General features: G+C 36.9%; 1 protein-coding gene across 1 annotated transcript in view; it reads left to right on the top strand.

The window, feature by feature from the left end:
* Positions 1–22,415, top strand: part of LOC121392614 (multiple epidermal growth factor-like domains protein 10) — a gene marked incomplete at both ends in the record, with an annotated part of 32,835 nt that extends 10,420 nt beyond the window's left edge. Inside the window, 10 exons of the mRNA XM_041523755.1 lie at positions 4,928–5,149; positions 8,176–8,304; positions 8,757–8,813; positions 9,609–9,761; positions 13,483–13,626; positions 17,963–18,106; positions 20,059–20,205; positions 20,810–20,953; positions 21,709–21,852; positions 22,269–22,415. Of these exons, the coding sequence (XP_041379689.1) occupies positions 4,928–5,149; positions 8,176–8,304; positions 8,757–8,813; positions 9,609–9,761; positions 13,483–13,626; positions 17,963–18,106; positions 20,059–20,205; positions 20,810–20,953; positions 21,709–21,852; positions 22,269–22,415 (1,431 nt within the window). The remainder of the gene's footprint in view (positions 1–4,927; positions 5,150–8,175; positions 8,305–8,756; positions 8,814–9,608; positions 9,762–13,482; positions 13,627–17,962; positions 18,107–20,058; positions 20,206–20,809; positions 20,954–21,708; positions 21,853–22,268) is intronic.
* Between the last annotated feature and the right edge of the window lie 85 nt (positions 22,416–22,500).

The following is a 22,500-nucleotide window of genomic DNA, read 5'->3' as shown; positions in this document are numbered from 1 at the left end:
CATTTATTGAGGGGTTATAACCATTTATTATCATGTTAAATTATATAGGTTCAGTTTCGACTGTAGCGTTATATGCGTTGACACTATGTTATGATATATATTGCGGGTGGTAGGCTGTGGTTCGACGATGAATAATGTTCAGCGCACCCGTAATGCCATCAACCACATCATTGTTAAATTCACGACCCTGATCGCTAATGAGCTTGTGGGGGAAACCGAAACTACAAATGAAATCATGAACATGAATTACGTGCTATAAATATGATACGTACAAATTATGACAATTTCCATGTTTAACGAAACCCCACCAATGACAGACAGCCACATCGGCAAGTGTGTTCCTGTCACGGGGATTCTATAATACCCGTAACTGAATAAAACACGATTGTCCAAATATCTCTCCTAACTGTATATCTATTAGATCTCTCTGTAACAGGCTGTTATATACCCGCTTTGGCTCGTCTAGGTATGATCAGAGATACGATCTTATATAAAGTATATATTATTATAGCACGTTTAGTTCACTAGAAAACACAACAAAAACACAATACACTTTGGAATCTGTATTAATCTACGCTGACAAATGTACAGCCGTAGTAGTTAATTAATAACAACAATAATAACAACCCAGAACTGATCACTTAATTAGTTAATCTCTAGGTGTCTAGTTACACAATATGCGAATCACTTCACCGTGACACAACACCCACACGTGTGATAATTGAGAAACGCTTCTAGGGGAACTTAATTAATAAAGGAATTACAACACTATTCCTAACTGGTTAATTTTTAATTAACCCTTACTACTCGTTCAGTAACGTGTGATAATTGAGAAACGCTTCCAGGGGAACTTAATTAATAAAGGAATTACAGCTCTATTCCTAACGGGTTAATTTCTAATTAACCCTAACTACTCATTCAATAACCTTGTAACACAGAATTAATACTGGTACCTATCACAATAAAGACAATAACCTACAGTTTACCTAGGTCTTCTAGGATGACTGGCTAAGCTTTATATTACCAAATACTCGTATAATGTTAGAACAGTAAGACTACGATTTACTTCGTCAGATGACCGAAGACACTGTCTAAAGAATATTGGTATAATACAGTATTAAAATATTTAAAGTCACATCAATCACATCAAGGTTATACACAGAGCAGAAAATATATAATTACCAAAGTCCCGTCTGAACTAATATAGATCGTTCAGTGGACGACGTCCGTGATCCCCTGGAGCCTTCCTAGTCTCCTCATAACTCTAAAACACTCGCTATTTATTATAAATCGAAATATCGCCTGGGGGTAAATCGCGGCACCGAATCTTATCATCTGATATTCCACCTCTACCAGAGTCGGTATATCTCTCTCTGATCGTCAGTCTGGCTGTCGCCAATCCGCGACCAATCCCCTAGCCATAAACAGCACTACCGGAGATATTACGTAACTACTAGCCACATGGCCTCCACACCTGCTCTGGGTGTGTATTAGGCGTACCGATCGAGGACTGTCGCGCAGAAGTATTACGTAACAAGTTGCCCACCTAGCTAAGTGAATTTGGAACTGCACACGGTCCTCTAACACAATTAATATCGCCACAGTTCCAAACAAAGCAAACATATGTAAATTATTATTTACATTCAAATAAACATACATTTTAAAACTTTAAAACGACATAAAGAGGTGTGGAAACATATCACATTATATATATATATATATATATATATATATATATATATATGTGTGTGTGTGTGTGTGTGTGTGTGTGTGTGTGTGTGTGTGTGTGTGTCCCTGTGTTCGTGTGTGTGAACTTGACAATAACTTGCTGCAAGTACATACCCAATGGGCTCGAATGCATGGCATTCAGAGCTTCATCAATAGCATCAGGTGTCATGAGAACTTTTCGCCAGTTTTCCTGCGTATTGGACGTTGAGCCACTATCAGGAAGGATGTCGATGGTCTTTTGTTTTTTTACTTTAAAAAACAATATTGTTTTATCAACCTGAAAATAAGCACTAATATCTTTTAAAAAAACACCAAAATATCTTAGGTGATTTATTTTAAATTATATCATAAATTGCACCTGTACCTTAAAGCATGTTAATTGCATTATCAAGCAAAGAGCACATATGGGTAGGGGTGAAAGTCTAGAAGTTTCAGGAATGAAATACAAGCGGATAAGGAGTACTAGGAATATAGGTATCACAGACTAAGCGTATTAGGAATAAAAGTCCCACGGACTAAGAGTACTAGGAATAAAAGTCCCACGGACTAAGATTACTAGGAATAAAAGTCCCACGGACTAAGAGTACTAGGAATAAAAGTCCCACGGACTAAGAGTACTAGGAATAAAAGTCCCACGGACTAAGAGTACTAGGAATAAAAGTCCCACGGACTAAGATTACTAGGAATAAAAGTCCCACGGACTAAGAGTACTAGGAATAAAAGTCCCACGGACTAAGAGTACTAGGAATAAAGGTCCCACGGACTAAGAGTACTAGGAATAAACGTACATCGGACTAAGAGTACTAGGAATAAAAGTCCCACGGACTAAGAGTACTAGGAATAAAAGTCCGACGGACTAAGAGTACTAGGAATAAAGGTCCCACGGACTAAGAGTACTAGGAATAAACGTCCATCGGACTAAGAGTACTAGGAATAAAAGTCCCACGGACTAAGAGTACTAGGAATAAAAGTCCCACGGACTAAGATTACTAGGAATAAAAGTCCCACGGACTAAGAGTACTAGGAATAAAAGTCCCACGGACTAAGAGTACTAGGAATAAAGGTCCCACGGACTAAGAGTACTAGGAATAAACGTCCATCGGACTAAGAGTACTAGGAATAAAAGTCCCACGGACTAAGAGTACTAGGAATAAAAGTCTGACGGACTAAGAGTACTAGGAATAAAGGTCCCACGGACTAAGAGTACTAGGAATAAACGTCCATCGGACTAAGAGTACTAGGAATAAAGGTCCCACGGACTAAGAGTACTAGGAATAAATGTCCCACGGACTAAGAGTACTAGGAATAAAGGTCCCACGGACTAAGAGTACTAGGAATACACGTCCATCGGACTTAATCTTCCAGGAGCACATGTCCCGCAGGCTAAAATTCCGAGGAATGGAAGTCCGACGGACAAAATATTTAAAATTATACGATGTACACGAAGTAACTTATATTAACTTACTTTGAAGTTGGCATTTGAAGTCCGTCGAATGGCACGCTTTTTCGAATGAGTTGTTCCTGTTTCATATTCTCCACTTTGTAAATATAGAAATATCTCTGAAATCTTCGGCTTGTTGCGTTTTTTATGGTCGTCCGACATATTGAATGCACGAACATGTTTGTACAAATTATCTGTTTTATATACGTTCGGCAGAAGCAAGATGCACGTACTTGTTCATCTTCCAATGAAAATGTAACACGGTTACAAACATGCGCTCACGTGTTAAATGGACTAGCCTATTGCTTTAAAAAAATTACTTGATTATAAAGGAAAAAGAATATGTGCGACATAGAGATTTGAACCAACAACAATCTGAATCTGAAACATACAATTTTTTTCTTTTTCTTGACTGAAACATACAATTATCCACAACACTACGAGAGAAGGCTGCCAGATTCCAAATTTTAACGCATGCCTTTCAGACAACTCGTGCACACCGTGAAATATAACACACGGACGTCTATTAATATGACGGACTAGTATTTCTGTCACTGCTGTAGAAGGAAGTTAAGTCCGGTAGGAATACAAGTCCTAGGCTTACTATATGTAAAAAATATAAAAATAAATCCGGAATGCAAGTCTGGGTAGAACTAATATTCCCATTGAATGCAAGTCCGATAGGACCATTGTTCCTAGGAACCGAGGTCCTACAGACCTCGGTTCCTACGCACTTGCGTTCCTTTTACACCGGCATTATGTGTAAACCGGCACAGTTTTAAAGTTCCGTTCAGCTACCGTTAATTTATTGGGAAACAAAATATCTGTCGACACCGGATGCCTTCTGTTCCGGACTTCGGATGCAAATAAAAGAACAAAAGAATCATTCATGTACTAATTAGCCGTTACACCGGCGCGCGATCTTGTCCCTATACTGACTTCAGCGGTATGAGAGCATACCTACTGTCTTCCAGTGGTCACCTTTTAACAATGACGGCAGTAATTAGGACTCCACAGAAAGTGTTATGAAATAATCGCGCCTCTTTGAATGCTTAACAAACAATGAACAAGATCTGTAGTAACGGGTGTAGGTAGCAAGATAAATCGTATTATTATTTGTATGTGTTCATACCTGCATTGCATCATACCTATCTGTCTAAGACAATACATTCAGATCCCTATTTTATGTGATATTAATCAATAAAATAATGTTATTTATTCTGCTTGTTGTTTTAAATGCTTCTGATCTGAACACATATTTTTATTACAATCAAATGTTAATATCTCACGTTCACAAATCGGGACTGAATTTGTGTCCTGCTTTTTACAGGTAGGTAGGTAACTAGATTAACGTGCTTATATACCACTTCTTCACCAATCGAGGTATCATTAGAGTAGATATACAGATGTGTTAAGACCAAAATGTCCAAACTAGTGTCTGTTAAGAATCAGCTGTTTTTCCAACAATCATTCTCTGCTGTCGGCATGTTGACCTACTAACAGAACGCCTGATGCTACGTCACAGGTCTGATGTGGGACAAATCGACTGAGCAGTGGGGTTTTTCCCCAAGCGTTTTACAAAAAGTCACTTTATTAATAACTAGGATGGTTGTTTTTTTTTTTTTTTTTTTTTTTTTTTTTTTAAATACTGTAATGTTTATGTATTTGTTTTATATACTGTGTATTAATAATGTGGACCTTTAAATGTCAATATACGCCTATGTTATACATTACCTCTATTCATTATTATTTTAACAGATAAAGCTCGGAGAAACGGTGTTCACATCTACAGCTCAACAGAAGCCAACCAAACGGATACGGACCATCTGTGTGGTGCGGCCACTATAAACAGTTCTGATGTAACAGCAGTTACATGTAACAGTACAGCCAGATACATCACTCTCTACCAGAATACACAAAACAATCAATACACACCACCAGGGCAAGGCGCAATGGACTTTTGTGAAGTAGAAGTGTATGGTTAGTAAATTGGTAATTATTGTAAGTTCATTGATACATGTAGTTGTGTTTATTTGCGGTCATTGTGTCAAATTGTTTTTCAAGAAACCTAAGGCTGTTTTTTCGCCCCTTTCAGGTTGTTGGTGTAGCTATTGTTGCTATGTTTTCTATTAAAAAAAAGAAAGAAAGAAGTGTTTTATTTAACGACGCACTCAACACATTTAATTTAAGGTTATATGGTGTCAGACATATGGTTGAGGACCACATAGATTTTGAGAGGAAACCCGCTGTCGCCACTACATGGGCTACTCTTTCCGATTAGCAGCAAGGGATCTTTTATTTGCGCTTCCCACAGGCAGGATAGCACAAATCATGGCCTTTGTTGAACCAGTTATGGATCACTGATCGGTGCAAGTGGTTTATACCTACCCATTGAGCCTTGCGGAGCACTCACTCAGGATTTTGAGTCGGTATCTGGATTAAAAATTCCATGCCACGACTGGGATCCGAACCCAGTACCTACCAGCCTGTAGACCGATGACCTAACCACTACGCCACCGAGGCCGGTTGTTTTCTATTAGACATGACATTGGTCTCACATCTAGCCAATGTAATTATTATATTGTTTAAAATTATTTTGATAACATGATTATTTTACAACCAGTGTTTGGCACTAGTCGATTATCCACGTTGATCTTTAGATTATCTCACAATTAAGGAAAAAAAAAACCCCGAAAAAAACAAACAAACCCACAACCCGCCCCCCCCCCCCTAAACAAAAACAAAAACAACAAAACAAAAAAAAACCCACACAAAAAAACCCACACAAAAAATACACACACAAAAACCGGTGTATCTCGACGAGGCTAGTGCGTTTCCCTAACGAGCACGGCTTGTTCCATCCAGCGATTATTAATTGACTAAACTGAAGATAGACCACGAAGAGGACGATCGCGCATCACAACAGCTAACGAAGACGTCATCTCAGTGTAATTCCCAGTCTGGAGCTCGACGTGATAAGACGTGTTTGTGTCGTTTGTGCATAATGCACGTGCTTGCGTGTGCTCGACTTGGGAATCTTTCATTTTGGTTGGTTTTTGTCAGCAAACTAGTTTTCTACTTGGATGTATGCAGCCATTGGAACTGATTGAACGCTGCAACGCTTCTCGTTTCGACAGCCTGCACCACCAGGTTGGATTCGTTTTATCGAGATTCCTTGCCTCTACGTCATTTCTCCGGCTGACTTATGTCGACTTGTTTTTCCGTGACTCGTATGACGGCCATTTTGCAGAACGCCACGTCTCTGCATGTCCGAATCTGTCCTAGCAGCACTGGAAGATTGACCACCCAACTCTAATATGAAATAGGAAGCGGGGTCGGCCCCTACTACTCTTTTCTAGACTTTACTTTGTTTTATATTGATACCATCTCGTATCCTCCGGAGTCGGGCCCGTCCGCACCACTATACCAACCCATAACGACTGGACTGTACCCTAGTCTAATACTCATTAAAGGTTGTACGATGCATGACAGTCTCTCTCTCTCTCTCTCTCTCTCTCTCTCTCTCTCTCTCTCTCTCTCTCTCTCTCTCTCTCTCTCGTTCAGACGGATCCGGGTTCTCAAGATCTGTATTTCAGCACAACACTAACACCTTCAACGTCTAATGACTGTCAACTAGGGGTTTTCTTGACGGGATGCAACCCATCTCGTCTCTACAAGCTGTGCACCCTAACGGCCTAAACGAGGCCATTCACGTGGAAATATAGATCGGACTTTAAACTTTCAGACCTTTGCTTAACATTTTATGTCGAAATTACTTTCTTTTTTTAATATTATTAAATAGTCCAATCCTCTCTTCTTTCTCTTATTTATTTTTGGACTGTCCTTCTAAAATGCTCCACATTATATTAATATTCGTCCGAGCAGTCAATTCTTTTTATTTTTGGCTTGTAAGGTTTTATTATTATTATTATTATTATTTTATTCTATTAATTTTTACTAACTGCTATTTTCAAAATTATGCCCCTTTTCAACTCTACCTCCCTCCCCCTTCTGTCCCGGATCCAGTCTCTGACGAAGTCAGAATTTGTGCCCGGGAGAGACGTGCTTGAAACTTAATTGGATATAGACACGTTAATATGTTATCCAATCCAATCCAGTGTAATTACTTTTGATCGTAGGTTTATATCTACATAAGTAATCGATGTTGTGAATTATTCTGTGTCCTTTTGTTTGACCTTTTCTTTTGGATAAGTGACTATTTTTTAGAATTAGAACACATATTTCTTTCCTATTCAAAAGACGTTGCCATGATTATAGTATGAATATTGAACGCATTTTAATAAACAAACAAATTCCAATGTTGTTGTACCATAACTGCAGTATATCGCGTTGGACAAATTAATATATGTGTGATGTATACACTTGCCGCATGAAATTATTAGCAATTAGCATTTCAAAATTATATTTGATAGTGGTGTCGATTTTAAAGCAAGCAATGCTTGAAACACAGATACATTATCTTATAGTCTGTTCATTAATATACCATCGTTCCCTCCTTCATTTATATATACCTTTATTTATTCATTTGTTTAGCTGTGAAACCGGCCTCGGTGGCGTCGTGGCAGGCCATCGGTCAACAGGCTGGTAGGTACTGGGTTCGGATCCCAGTCGAGGCATGGGATTTTTAATCCAGATACTGACTCCAAACCCTGAGTGAGTGCTCTGCAAGGCTCAATGGGTAGGTTTAAACCACTTGCACCGACCAGTGATCCATAACTGGTTCAACAAAGGCCATGGTTTGTGCTATCCTGCCTGTGGGAAACGCAAATAAAAGATACCTTGCTGCTAATCGGAAAGAGTAGCCCATGAAGTGGCGACAGCGGGTTTCCTCTCAAAATCTGTGTGGTCCTTAACCATTTGTCTGACGACATATAACCGTAAATAAAATGTGTTGAGTGCGTCATTAAATAAAACATTTCTTTCTTTCTTTCTTGTTTAGCTGTACCATTGTTGATGCATTTTATTAATATACGATCTATTTTCAGTATGCGATGCTGGTACCTTTGGCGATGACTGCAGTCAGTTCTGTCACTGTCTGAATGAACCGTGTAAATATGCAACAGGAAAGTGTACTGGAGGCTGTAAACAAAACTGGAATGGACAAAATTGCAGTGGTATGATATGTCATAACATAACGTAACGTAACGTAACGTAACGTAACGTAACGCACATACACAAACGGAGAGAGATATACATACATATAGAGTACACGTATACATATAAATAAACACACAGTGTATTCATTGTTTGTAGATGTCTGAACATATGATGATGATGATGAAGAAGAAGAAGAAGAAGAAGAAGAAGAAGAAGAAGAAGATCATGATGATGATGATAATACTAATACTAATGCATTTCTCACTAGGAGCCTGCCCATCAGGAAGAGAGAGGGGGGGGGGGGGGGGGGGGGAGAAATATATAACATCACATATGTTCCCTTCGCATTAGTTGTTGAATTGGCGACATTAAAGTGACATAGCCTAGCTGTAAAACACTACCGCATATGTTTCAATAGTAGATCTGTTGTTATAATTTAAATCAGACATTATCTATATTATGTTGTTAGATTATGAATTTCCGTTCATCAGAGTGCTTCTGGTCAACCAGGTGTTTGTTATACCGCGTAATACATTCCAATGCTTCTAAAAGCGCACATACCCCTGAGAAGTAACCGTTATGGAGACAAGCTTCAGTCAAATTATATTGGACATTGTTCCCGTTCCAACGTCACAGACTCTTTTTCACTTTATTGAAATTTATACAGATGTGTTACAAGTTAGTAGATTAACCAAACTTAGAGTCGTCTGCGACTCGAAAACGACTATGCATTAACATTGATGCAGGTGAGGTGCTCGAGGAAATACAATGAAATAAGTAGCCAACAAATATATACTAGACTATAGTTCTAACACTGGAGACGGTTGCCCCAACCACAAAAATTACGAAATATGTTGTTTTTAGCAATTAAAGTGAATTGTTTGTCTAACCTGGCAAAAACTCCGAATTACTGATCATTGGTTCTTTTTATTACATCCAACCCTCCAGTTATTTTAGACTAGGTATGGTCCAGTACTGATTACATACTCTAAGCTTAATACATACAATGATTCCCCAATTCTTACCCTCATGTTTTTAAATAATAATTCCTGGCACTATGTTCTTTGTTTTTAAATGCTCCAGCAGGCTTAGACACAATATCACTTATCTGAGGCATGTTACAGATGGCGATCGATCGCTAGCTAGACTGGTTTTTGTGCCTTACCTCAAGTGAATGTGGTTTGATAGAAGACGATTGTACCAGTCAAAATATTGGCGAGAACTCGGTCTCCTGGAACACGTCACACATTCCCAAGTAATTATAGTAGATTGCAGTATTTTAGTAAAATCTGATTAATCAATTAATACATTTATATTTTAGAGTGTGATTCAGATCATTATGGCCTTCTGTGTGGAAAGCCTTGTTCCAGCAGACACTGCAATATATCAGGTGGTCAATCAACTTGTGATAAACAGACTGGACGATGTGATAACGGATGTACACCAGGATGGATGGAACCAGACTGTTCAAAGGGTAAGATTAACTACAACTATATCTCAGATCTTACGAAAATACTGTATTAAAAGCTGCAAGGAATAATTTCTTGATTTGATTATAAGTTAAATATATCATTAATCATAGTGACTTTATTATTATTATTATTTTTAAATGCCAGCCTGGATGGATCGAGATCTTATTGCCAATTTGTTTAGATAATAGCGATTCAGTGTCAGATGGCCTTTTGTCGTTAACAGTTATTTCAAATGTGGCTACCACCGGTGCGGCAGACAATGCCAAACTTCCACGAACTACAAAACTGTAGATGAGCTCTGACTTGTATATATTTATATGTTTATAATGTCAGTCCTAAGTAGGAATGATAATCGTCCAGGGAATTGGTGCCTTGTGTAGAGAAAGAAAGAAAGAAATGTTTTATTTAACGACGCACTTAACACATTTTATTTACGGTTATGTGGCGTCAGACATATGGTTAAGGACCACACAGATTTTGAGAGGAAACCCGCTGTCGCCACTACATGGGCTACTCTTCCGATTAGCAGCAAGGGATCTTTTATTTGCGCTTCCCACAGGCAGGATAGCACAAACCATGGCCTTTGTTGAACCAGTTATGAATCACTGGTCGGTGCAAGTGGTTTACACCTACCCATTGAGCCTTGCGGAGCACTCACTCAGGGTTTGGAGTCGGTATCTGGACTAAAAATCCCATGCCTCGACTGGGATCCAAACCCAGTACCTACCAGCCTGTAGACCGATGGCCTGCCACGACGCCACCGAGGCCGGTCCTTGTGTAGAGCTACAGTTTTCAAATGTGTTAATGATTTTATTACACGCTTCAGACTTACATCTTGTTTAGGGCTATAAGGTTAAACATATTTTACCCTCAAACGGAAATGTGCTTTTTTATAAAGGAAATTGACAATAATATGTCTGATCGCACTCACTATTAACATACAGAGCGATACCAAATTTTAAAATTGTGTAATAGAAGCCACAACAAGAACAACAAGCACAATCACAACAACAACAACAACAAAAACAACAACAACAATAATAATTATAATAATAATAATAATAATAATCATAATAATAATAATAATAATAATAATAAGGGTGACAGGTTTAGCACACGGCAAACATCCACCGGGCCCTCAGCAATACATTGAAACATTGGTAAAACATTATATAAATGCATGCAAACCAATTGTCTAGAGATACACATAAAACAATCCTAACCTACACAATTTTACTACTACTACTACTACTACTACTGATAATAAATTTCTTATTTGACAAACACCTGTTAGCTGTACAATAGTAACATTAGACACACTGAACATATAGAACTACCAAACAACACATTTTTTTAATAATAACAGAAAACCAACGACCGCCCCCCCCCCCCCCCCCCCCCCCCACACACACACACACACTCAACTATTTTGCCAAGGAAACTTTCATTAGATATTGTTTCAGATTGCGTTTGAAGCTCACAACTGACGTTTTGTGTTTAATATCAAGTGCAACTGTATTCCATATCTGTACATCTGAATAACTGAATGACGTTTGATATAGTTCAGTGTGAAGCCTTGGCAATTGAAGTTTGTAATTGCCAGTCGAGTATAAAACAGGTTTTAAATATTGGTGCTAGGAGAGATGTAATATAACATTACGAATCTACCTTTTAATACTGTATCTCTGCACAAGGCTGATTTCAAACTATGGTAGGGTAGTCGAGAAGGTGTGCATGTGTGTATTTGTGTACATATGACATTGTGTATGTGTATGCATGTTTGTGTATTTATATGTGCATGTGTTTGTGTATACATGTGATTATGTGTGTATATACTAGTGGAAAAAGGGTCCTGTGCATTACTAAAAGTGGTGTGATTTCTTATTTGTAAGTAAATCAACACAATTATTTGACACATTATTTATTTGCTATTTACGATCAATACCAAATCGTCTGGCATTGTCGTTACCAATCTCTGGGGTCATGAAGAGGGGTGGCGTCGAAAGTAAGTTCACAATATCAATACCGTGTATGGCCACCGTGTGCGTGCAAACAGGCCTGACAACGACGTCTCATTGATGACACCAGATAGTTCAGAAACCCTTGTGGGATGTTGTTCCAGACCTGAACAAGGTCACGACCCAGTTGGTTCAAGGTCAACGGCTGGTTTGGCAGGAGACGTAGGCGTCTCTCCATTTCGTCCCATAGCAATAGGCGACAGGTCAGGAGAAACAGCGGGCCAAGGCAGTGTGTTAACATTCTGCTGTCTCAGGAAATCGGTCACTACACGTGCGACATGAGGGCGAGCGTTGTCTTGCTGCAACATGACAGCGCCACGTTGACCTTGAAGGAACTGGATCTCATCCCTGTAGCGTACGGCAGTCATATTTCCAGCCAAAATCACCAGCTGCGTCCTCCCGTGTGATGTGATACCTCCCCACACCATGACGCTCACACCGCCGAAACCTGCACGCTGCACAACGCAAGCGTCAGCGTAGCATTCGTTAACACGTCTGTAGACTCGATTTCGACCGTCACTACCGTCCAAATGGAATCTGGACTCGTCGGTGAATAGCACACCTGACCAGTCGCGACGGGTGAATCGTAAGTGCTGTCTACTCCATGCTAGACGCGCATTTCGGCGATGTCGTAGCAGAATAGGACGTATTGCTGGGCGTCGCGGCCTGATGTTGTGCTCCAATAAACGGTTGCGAACTGTCCTGGCACTGATTACTCTCAACCCAGGGATGGTTCTGGCTGTCAAAGTTGCCACCCGAAATCGATTCAGAAGATGTGTTACCCGAATATGGTTGACTTGTGCGTGTGACGTCACACGCGGGCAACCTGAACGTGGGCTGTCGCTGGTGTTGCCCTGCTGTTGGTAACGTCGCCACACATTCTGTATCGTGTTTCGATGCACGCCAAAACGTCTTGCGACCTCGTTATGCGCCATTCCAGTTTCGCGCTGTGACGTTCAAATTCAGATAGGTGTGGCATGACGTCAACGCCGCTTAGAATTAATCAAAGTTGTTTTTCTAGCCAGTGGTTTTGTCCTCTACCGTGTTCCGTTGCAAAATGAACAAGGACATGTGCACCTGTACCACGTGATCAGAAAATCAGGTTACGAGTTGTGCAGGTGCGGCACATGAACAGCACGTGCGATTGCAATATCGAGGATAAAGTTTTGAACATAATGGTTGGGCACATGTCTCCTGAAAATGTTATTATTTTACAACTTGCGATTATGATTTTATTCAACTTTTTACCATGCACAGGAACTTTTTTCCACTAGTATATATATTTGTATGTATATGTCAATGTCTGTATGTGTATGTTGTGTATATGTCGGGGTTTGTATGTGTGTATATATGTGTCTATGTGTGTGTATGGTGGGGTGTATGTGTGTTTTTGTATGCTTGTACATATATATGCATATATGCATGCCAGTGCAGGCACCAAAATCCTTTCTAGCACTTGTGTAAACCAAGAGACGTCTGAATTGGCAAACGGGTGTGCATATAGTAGTATTTCAACTTAAAACAAGGAATAGTATTTTGCAAAAGTATTGAATATTTTGAGAGCGAAGTATCTTCAACATAAGTCATGTTGTGATTTGTTGAATTGAATAAAGCTGGGCACGTTACTAGATTGGTCCTACGTAAATGTATTACATTTTACATAGTATATCATATTTATTAGCAGAAGTATATATTATCATTTTAGAATGTTCAGAATATATTTATGGTTTGAGATGTGCAAACATCTGCAATGAGAGAAAGTGTCTAGGAGACACGTCCTGTCATCACGTGACCGGGAAGTGTGATCATGGCTGTGTTCGAGGATATCAGGATGAAGATTGTAGAACGAGTATGTTATTCAAGATATTACACAAGTTACATATATTGATTGTACAGCAAGTTTGTATTCAATATATACACACATTACACATATCAGTAGATATACATGTATGTATTCAAGATATTGCACACATTACACATATCAGTACATTGTATTCAATACATTACACTCATTACACATATCAGTAGATTGTACAACGAGTATGTATTCAAGATATTACACACACTACACATATCAGTATATTGTACAACGAGTGTATATTCAATATATTACACATTTTTCACACATCAGTATATTGTACAACGAGTATATATTCAATATATTACACATTTTTCACATATCAGTAGATTGTACAACGAGTATGTATTCAATGTATTGCACACATTACACATATCAGTATATTGTACAACGAGTATGTATTCAATATATTACACATTTTTCACATATCAGTAGATTGTACAACGAGTATGTATTCAATATATTACACACACTACACATATCAGTAGATTGTACAACGAGTATGTATTCAATGTATTGCACACATTACACATATCAGTAGATTATACAACGAGTATGTATTCAATATATTACACATTTTTCACATATCAGTATATTGTACAACGAGTATGTATTCAATATATTACACACATTACACATATCAGTAGATTATACAACGAGTATGTATTCAATATATTACACATTTTTCACATATCAGTAGATTGTACAACGAGTATGTATTCAATATATTACACATTTTTCACATATCAATATATTGTACAACGAGTATATATTCAATATATTACACATTTTTCACATATCAGTAGATTGTACAACGAGTATGTATTCAATGTATTGCACACATTACACATATCAGTATATTGTACAACGAGTATGTATTCAATATATTACACATTTTTCACATATCAGTAGATTGTACAACGAGTATATATTCAATATATTACACATTTTTCACATATCAGTAGATTATACAACGAGTATGTATTCAATACATTACACATTTTTCACATATCAGTATATTGTACAACGAGTATGTATTCAATATATTACACATTTTTCACATATCAATATATTGTACAACGAGTATATATTCAATATATTACACATTTTTCACATATCAGTAGATTGTACAACGAGTATATATTCAATATATTACACATTTTTCACATATCAGTAGATTGTACAACGAGTATGTATTCAATATATTACACATTTTTCACATATCAGTATATTGTACAACGAGTATATATTCAATATATTACACATTTTTCACATATCAGTAGATTGTACAACGAGTATGTATTCAATGTATTTCACACATTACACATATCAGTATATTGTACAACGAGTATGTATTCAATATATTACACATTTTTCACATATCAGTAGATTGTACAACGAGTATATGTTCAATATATTACACATTTTTCACATATCAGTAGATTGTACAACGAGTATGTATTCAATATATTACACATTTTTCACATACCAGTATATTGTACAACGAGTATATATTCAATATATTACACATTTTTCACATATCAGTAGATTGTACAACGAGTATGTATTCAATGTATTGCACACATTACACATATCAGTATATTGTACAACGAGTATGTATTCAATATATTACACATTTTTCACATATCAATAGATTATACAACGAGTATGTATTCAATATATTACACATTTTTCACATATCAGTAGATTGTACAACGAGTATGTATTCAATATATTACACATTTTTCACATATCAATATATTGTACAACGAGTATATATTCAATATATTACACATTTTTCACATATCAGTAGATTGTACAACGAGTATGTATTCAATGTATTTCACACATTACACATATCAGTATATTGTACAACGAGTATGTATTCAATATATTACACATTTTTCACATATCAGTAGATTGTACAACGAGTATGTATTCAATGTATTGCACACATTACACATATCAGTATATTGTACAACGAGTATGTATTCAATATATTACACATTTTTCACATATCAGTAGATTGTACAACGAGTATATGTTCAATATATTACACATTTTTCACATATCAGTAGATTGTACAACGAGTATGTATTCAATATATTACACATTTTTCACATACCAGTATATTGTACAACGAGTATATATTCAATATATTACACATTTTTCACATATCAGTAGATTGTACAACGAGTATGTATTCAATGTATTGCACACATTACACATATCAGTATATTGTACAACGAGTATGTATTCAATATAGTACACAGATTACACATATCAGTAGGTTGTACCACGAGTATGTATTCAAAATATTACACACATTACACATATCGAGTATATATTCAACATATTACATGCATTACACATATCAGTACATTGTACAGGGAATATGTATTCAAGCTATTACACACATTACATATATAAGTAGGTTGTACAGCGAGTATGTATTCAATATATTACACACATTACATATATCAGCAGATTGTAAACTTACGATCAAAAGTGTTTATTTCGAAAGTATAATCAGTTGGCGATATTAGAACACGGGTAAACACAGTAATTACCATCGAATGTGAACATTAACGTTCACAAACAATACTAATATATAAATATATAATTTTACATTAACAATTTCTGGTATACTTTTGATCGTCAGAACATATTCAAAGTATTACACTTATATATTACACATAGTACGGTGATCTTCCTTAGTGGTAGCCCAAAGTGATTTGACTCTTGAAATCCACTTCACGCTACCACCTGTTAGGAGCCTTCTAGATTTTGCCAATTTGAACTAGATCTACAGTCATGGTAGTCGTTAAAGTTTTCGATGTCTTAAATACACCTTTCATGTGTGGCCTCTCTCATTCAACAGTGTTGCCAACAGTGTTAACTACACTACTACTGTGAACTACATGTGTAGAATGAGAAACACGAATCTTGACAAAAATGTGTGTATTTGTCTCAGACAGGTAGGCTGTGACTGATTCAAATGCTAGTAATGCAGTGGCCAGTGACACGTTATAATGAAATGAAATACGCAATTGCAAGTTTCCGAAACAGTCATATCTCAGTTTGTCCTTTTCGCGAAAGAAAAACACCTTATTTGTATAAAACATATACTAGTACAAAATCTCTTGAGCCAAGTTATTCAACACACAAATCCTATTCAGAAATAGTTTGTTTAGTCATTTCATTGGTCAGTGCAGTACGAATGAATGCAACTCCTAACAGATTTATATATAAACGTTGTGTATATGTATGAATTTGTGTATTCATGTGCCTCCGAAATGTATGATATATAGTTTTCGTTTTCTCTATATTTTAGAGATAAAGCCAATAGTTATTCCCTATACCTTTGTTGTTAATTTATAATTAGAAAAATGCTTATAGGTGAAATATAATTCCTTTATGATAATTCTAATCTGACTTTAATCGTAAGGTTGTATTGTATGAAGTAGTTTTATCAAGTGGGACTTCTTTAAAAAAAAGTCCAATCAACGTAAACTAACCTAACGTAAAATCTGGCCATTTTATATCCACATCCCACATCTAGTCATGACATAACTGACCATCATTACTGGGTTTAGTGCTTATATTTTTAATTTGTTTCTGAAATAATCTGTGATTAAAAAAGGAGGTCATATTAACAAACTTATACCAATCATTATCGCTTCTATTTATTATATTGTAAATGAAATTATATGGCTAGCGATGGCTATCACTAAAATATTAGGTTAAGGCCTAATATCAACAGTAAATTGTACCGTTTTGATGAATAAAGTTGCATGTTATAGATATTGTATTGTCTTTATGAACAAAGTATTTGTTGTTGGACTAACATTGTAGAAGTCCAAATCGTATTTTAATATTCATCAATTTCATACATATGAAAAAATATATTACGAAGTAAATAAAAAATTACTGTTACAAACATTAGTTCAGTACCGCAAATGCAATGGATATACACACACTGATATTCGAAACTAGAAAATATATTTAGTGAGTTCAATTACCAAAAAGGCTGTGTTACAAACATCTTACAATGACTCAGGACAGTCCATATAATATTTTTACATTAAATACAATGTTACAGTTTAACTTTTCATGAATCAATCGACCATTTGACACGTGCTTACATTATCTGAAGGTTCAAGCACGTCTGTCTTGGACACACGTAAAATAGGGTTGTTATGTTAATAAAGATTTATTATATTCGCGCTCTGTATATTTTTAAGTCGTATTTTAAGAATATGATTTTACCTTATAACTCACGAAAATTATTATCATATAAACACCTGCTGATATTTATTGGTTTCAGTGTGTCCATCTGGAAAATATGGATTCAACTGTAACATGTCTTGCGAGAAGAGAAACTGTGCTGACAACTCGCCGTGTGACAAGCTTAATGGGACATGTGTCAGTGGCTGCTTGAAAGGCTGGGATTTACCAGACTGCGTCACTGGTATGTGCAGTGTAGTCACATATAAAACATGATAACTGATTTGACCGGCCTCGGTGGCGTAGTGGTTAGGTCATCAGTCTACAGGCTGGTAGGTACTAGATTCGGATCCCAGTCGAGGCATGGGATTTTTAATCCAGATACCGTCTCCAAAACCTGAGTGAGTGCTCCGCAAGGTTCAGTGAGTAGGTGTAAACCACTTGCACCGACCAGTGATCCATAACTGGTTCAACAAAGGTCATGGTTTGTGCTATCCTGCCTGTGGGAATCGCAAATAAAAGATCCCTTGCTGCTAATCGGAAAGAGTAGCCCATGTAGTGGCGAAAGCGGGTTTCCTCTCAAAATCTGTGTGGTCCTTAACCATATGTCTGACGCCATATAACCGTAAATAAAATGTGTCGAGTGCGTCGTTAACTAAAACAGTATTTCTTTCTTTCTTTTGATAACTCATTTGAAATACTAAATATGATCAATGCAAAAGTCCAATAAATTAACCACAACTTTCAGTAGACGCACCATTTATTAATAAACACATATGCTCACAATTTATGGTATTTCGCGTCACTATTAACCATTGCCTTATCAATATTAAAATTGTCTTTATCACCTTTGTTCTGTAAATATTGATTCACATGTAATCCACCTAGCTAAGAAAATTAATGGTTAAAATTGGTTCGAGGGTCTTCTAGGCGTGTTCTATATACATGTAGGAACAGTTACTATGTGCTTAGTGTACAATTGTTATTACTATTTTTAAAAGTGATGTGTCTAACATGCATATCTTTGTTACATCTGAGGAAATAATCCATTATTTTGAGTGTATGGTAGTTCATTCCAGGGCCGTAGCTAGGATTTTGTTTTGTTGTTGTTGTTGTTGTTGTTTGTTTGTTTGTTTGTTTGTTGTTGTTTTTTTTGGGGGGAGACAACTGAGTAGTTAATAGTATAAAACTTTTTAAACAGTTAAGAAGATAATTTTCTTTAAGTTTCTAGAATGCTTTCCGGAACCCCCCCCCCCCCCCCCCAGCTAGCTATGGCCCTACACTCATAGCATTAACCTTAAACGTTCCCAATTACGTACAGACGATGCAAGAAGAATCCCAATACACCTATTCAAAACACAGCTGGCTTAGTTGTCGCCTTTTGATGCTTATGCAATAACCTGCACTTTTCATCTTTCGAACATCTGATGTGCCGAAATTAATGTTCAGATACATAAACGTACGAAACGTGTGTGGCGGTGGAGGTCAGGGAGACAACTGCCTCCATCCCCAATGCTGGAACAAATCTGTGTATTCGAGCAAAAAACGATAAAGATGTGCGATCAAAATGATCTGGCCTGAACATATTCAACTATGTGTTTCCATCTTTTACTTATAATATTTGTTGTTATCTATGTACCAAAATGTATCGTGATTCTTTTAGAACCCTATACATCTGTTACTTGGTTAAAAAAAAGGGAGGCCGTACAAATTGTCATACTTAACGTAAGATATTAACTTGATGGTAGAGTGCTCCAGGGCTGGGTGACAGATCGCAATCGCCCTAGATGGATACATCAACCAGTTTCTCACGTCTGGTCCATCAAAGGTTGTAGTTTATGAGTAACACATTTAAAGTACATGTTCTTTATGTGCGCCTCTGTCTCTTTTTCTGTCTTTATATGTATTTGTCAACCGCATTGCTCTTTGTATGCCATTCTGACTCTCTCTGTCCCTCCCCCCCCCCTCTCTCTCTCTCTCTCTCTCTGACTTATGGTATAGAAATAGTAGTTATACAATTATAATTATACATTATAACATTACAAAGTATAAAATTCAGTCATTTATTGTACACCAACATAATATCGCACACATGTGTATGCACATATGTTTTAAACACAAACAAGTATTATTTCATCTAGAGCAAGATCCAAATACTGTTTAGAAATTAAGTTATCACTGTTTCTATACCTACAGAATGCCACAACAATACGTTTGGACCTAGCTGCATGTTTAAATGTAGTGAACGATTCTGCAAGGGAGACAACTCAAAATGTGATATTGAAGATGGTGTTTGTCAAGATGGTTGTCAGACTGGCTGGAAGAATGCAAATTGTACTGAAAGTAAATGAAATCACTGTAGTTGGCCGAAAAACCTTGTGATATATTATCTCTGAAGAGGCCTTTTTGGGTGGCATGTGTTGGTAATAATGGGTAAAACTATAATAAAATCAAAAGATCTACAAAATTAAATTTTCATGTTTCAAAGAAATGTGTCTTTCAGATTCTACAATTATTTCCCTTTCAGTATATTAATCTTAAACAAGTGACGAATGTGAGTATAATCGTTTGTTTGTTTTTTGTTGTTTTTTCAAAGAAGCAACCATATTTATGTAGTAGTCTAGCTGAAATCATCATCAATAGTTATGCACCTATTCTGATAAGCGTAGCAAGATGACAGCGACTGGGAAGGGTAGCTATAGTCCTATATTACTTCGATTTTCAACTGGAATGGGACACTGCCTTGCCTTCATAGTTTGGAAGTCGGTGCACACTGCCCCCCCCCCATTCCCCCCTCCCCCCGCCCACCACCACCACCCCTCCAGTTTCCGGCGCCTAATTTTTTCACTGAGGTCAAAAGCAAAGCAGAATCCCGGGGAATATAAACGTAATCAAATGTGACAGACAGATGTGTGGATTTATATTTTATATATTATTTTTCCCACAGAATGTGACAGTGGTTCATATGGTCCAGGCTGTGCATTTGACTGTAACAAGAGACACTGTCAGACTAACTCAGACAGCTGTAATCATGTTAACGGATCATGCGGAGGGGAATGTGAGAATAACTATAACGGCATCGACTGCACAGGTATTAAACATCTTTTTGACTGTATCATTTCTGTTTTAAACCCATGCAAGTGGATATATTGTATCTATGACGGGTAGATGTTAGCATACTCATTGTTTCTCCAAACACTTAACAGTCATAATTCATACAGTATATATTCCCTCATTGTGGAATATATTTAATAATATTTGCACTTCATTTAGGGAACTGTACTGATAACCGAGCTCAAACTATTTGTCCAAGATAAATTGAATTGAACAATATTAAATTAATAACTGATCTTGCCTTCCCTTATTATATATCTGTGAGCACATTCAGACGTACCTATGTTTATGAAAAGTGTATAAATGGTTTGGCACCTATTGTCGCGCCAACTTTAAAGTGGTAATGCTCCTATGCACGGACTTAGAACGCTAAGTATATATCATAGTCAAGAGCAGCTTTCCTCTGTAGGTGAAACACCTAACTGAATCATGTCTGCATATCCTCGAGACTATATCATATCTTCCCTTTGGAATCGTCCTTGTGTAAAGATACAATTTCGAATACGCTAATGGCTGATTTGTTATTGGCACATATGTTACGGCTTCTGTTACACACTTTTAAAAAATTATATTGTTTCGGTGTATTACTGGTTAGTGCATTAACACATATATTAACACATAAATATATTTAAATAGTCTGGGCTATATGGCGAATGAACTAATATTTACAACAACAACAACAACAACAACAACAACAACAACAACAAAAATATATATATTTTTTTTTTACAGGGTGTGATGGGAAATATGGCCCGGAATGCAGTTCGTCATGCAGTGACAGACACTGTAAAAATGATAATGCACCATGTGATCACGCGACTGGTTCATGTGATGGACCATGTGATGCTGGATATCAAGGTGATACTTGCGCTGACAGTAAGTACACAATCATGTTCAGATCATGTCGGATATATGTTGTGCAAGAGTCATTATATTTATATGAGTTTCAGAATGATAATAGTAATAATACAATTTTAAATATTCTCTCTCTCTCTCTCTCTCTCTCTCTCTCTCTCTCTCTCTCTCTCTCTCTCTCTCTCTCTCTCTCTCTCTCTCTCTCTCTCTCTCTCTCTCTCTCTCTCTGACTTATGGTATAGAAATAGTAGTTATACAATTATAATTATACATTATAACATTACAAAGTATAAAATTCAGTCATTTATTGTACACCAACATAATATCGCACACATGTGTATGCACATATGTTTTAAACACAAACAGGTATTATTTCACCTAGAGCAAGATCCAAATACTGTTTAGAAATTAAGCTATCACTGTTTCTATACCTACAGAATGCCACAACAATACGTTTGGACCTAGCTGCATGTTTAAATGTAGTGAACGATTCTGCAAGGGAGACAACTCAAAATGTGATATTGAAGATGGTGTTTGTCAAGATGGTTGTCAGACTGGCTGGAAGAATGCAAATTGTACTGAAAGTAAATGAAATCACTGTAGTTGGCCGAAAAACCTTGTGATATATTATCTCTGAAGAAGCCTTTTTGGGTGGCATGTGTTGGTAAT

This window comes from Gigantopelta aegis, unplaced genomic scaffold, assembly GCF_016097555.1.
Source record: "Gigantopelta aegis isolate Gae_Host unplaced genomic scaffold, Gae_host_genome ctg4179_pilon_pilon:::debris, whole genome shotgun sequence".
In the NCBI taxonomy this organism is placed as follows: Eukaryota; Metazoa; Mollusca; class Gastropoda; order Neomphalida; family Peltospiridae; genus Gigantopelta; species Gigantopelta aegis.
Note: the sequence above shows the minus strand (reverse complement) of the source record. Positions and strands in the feature narration are given on the sequence as shown.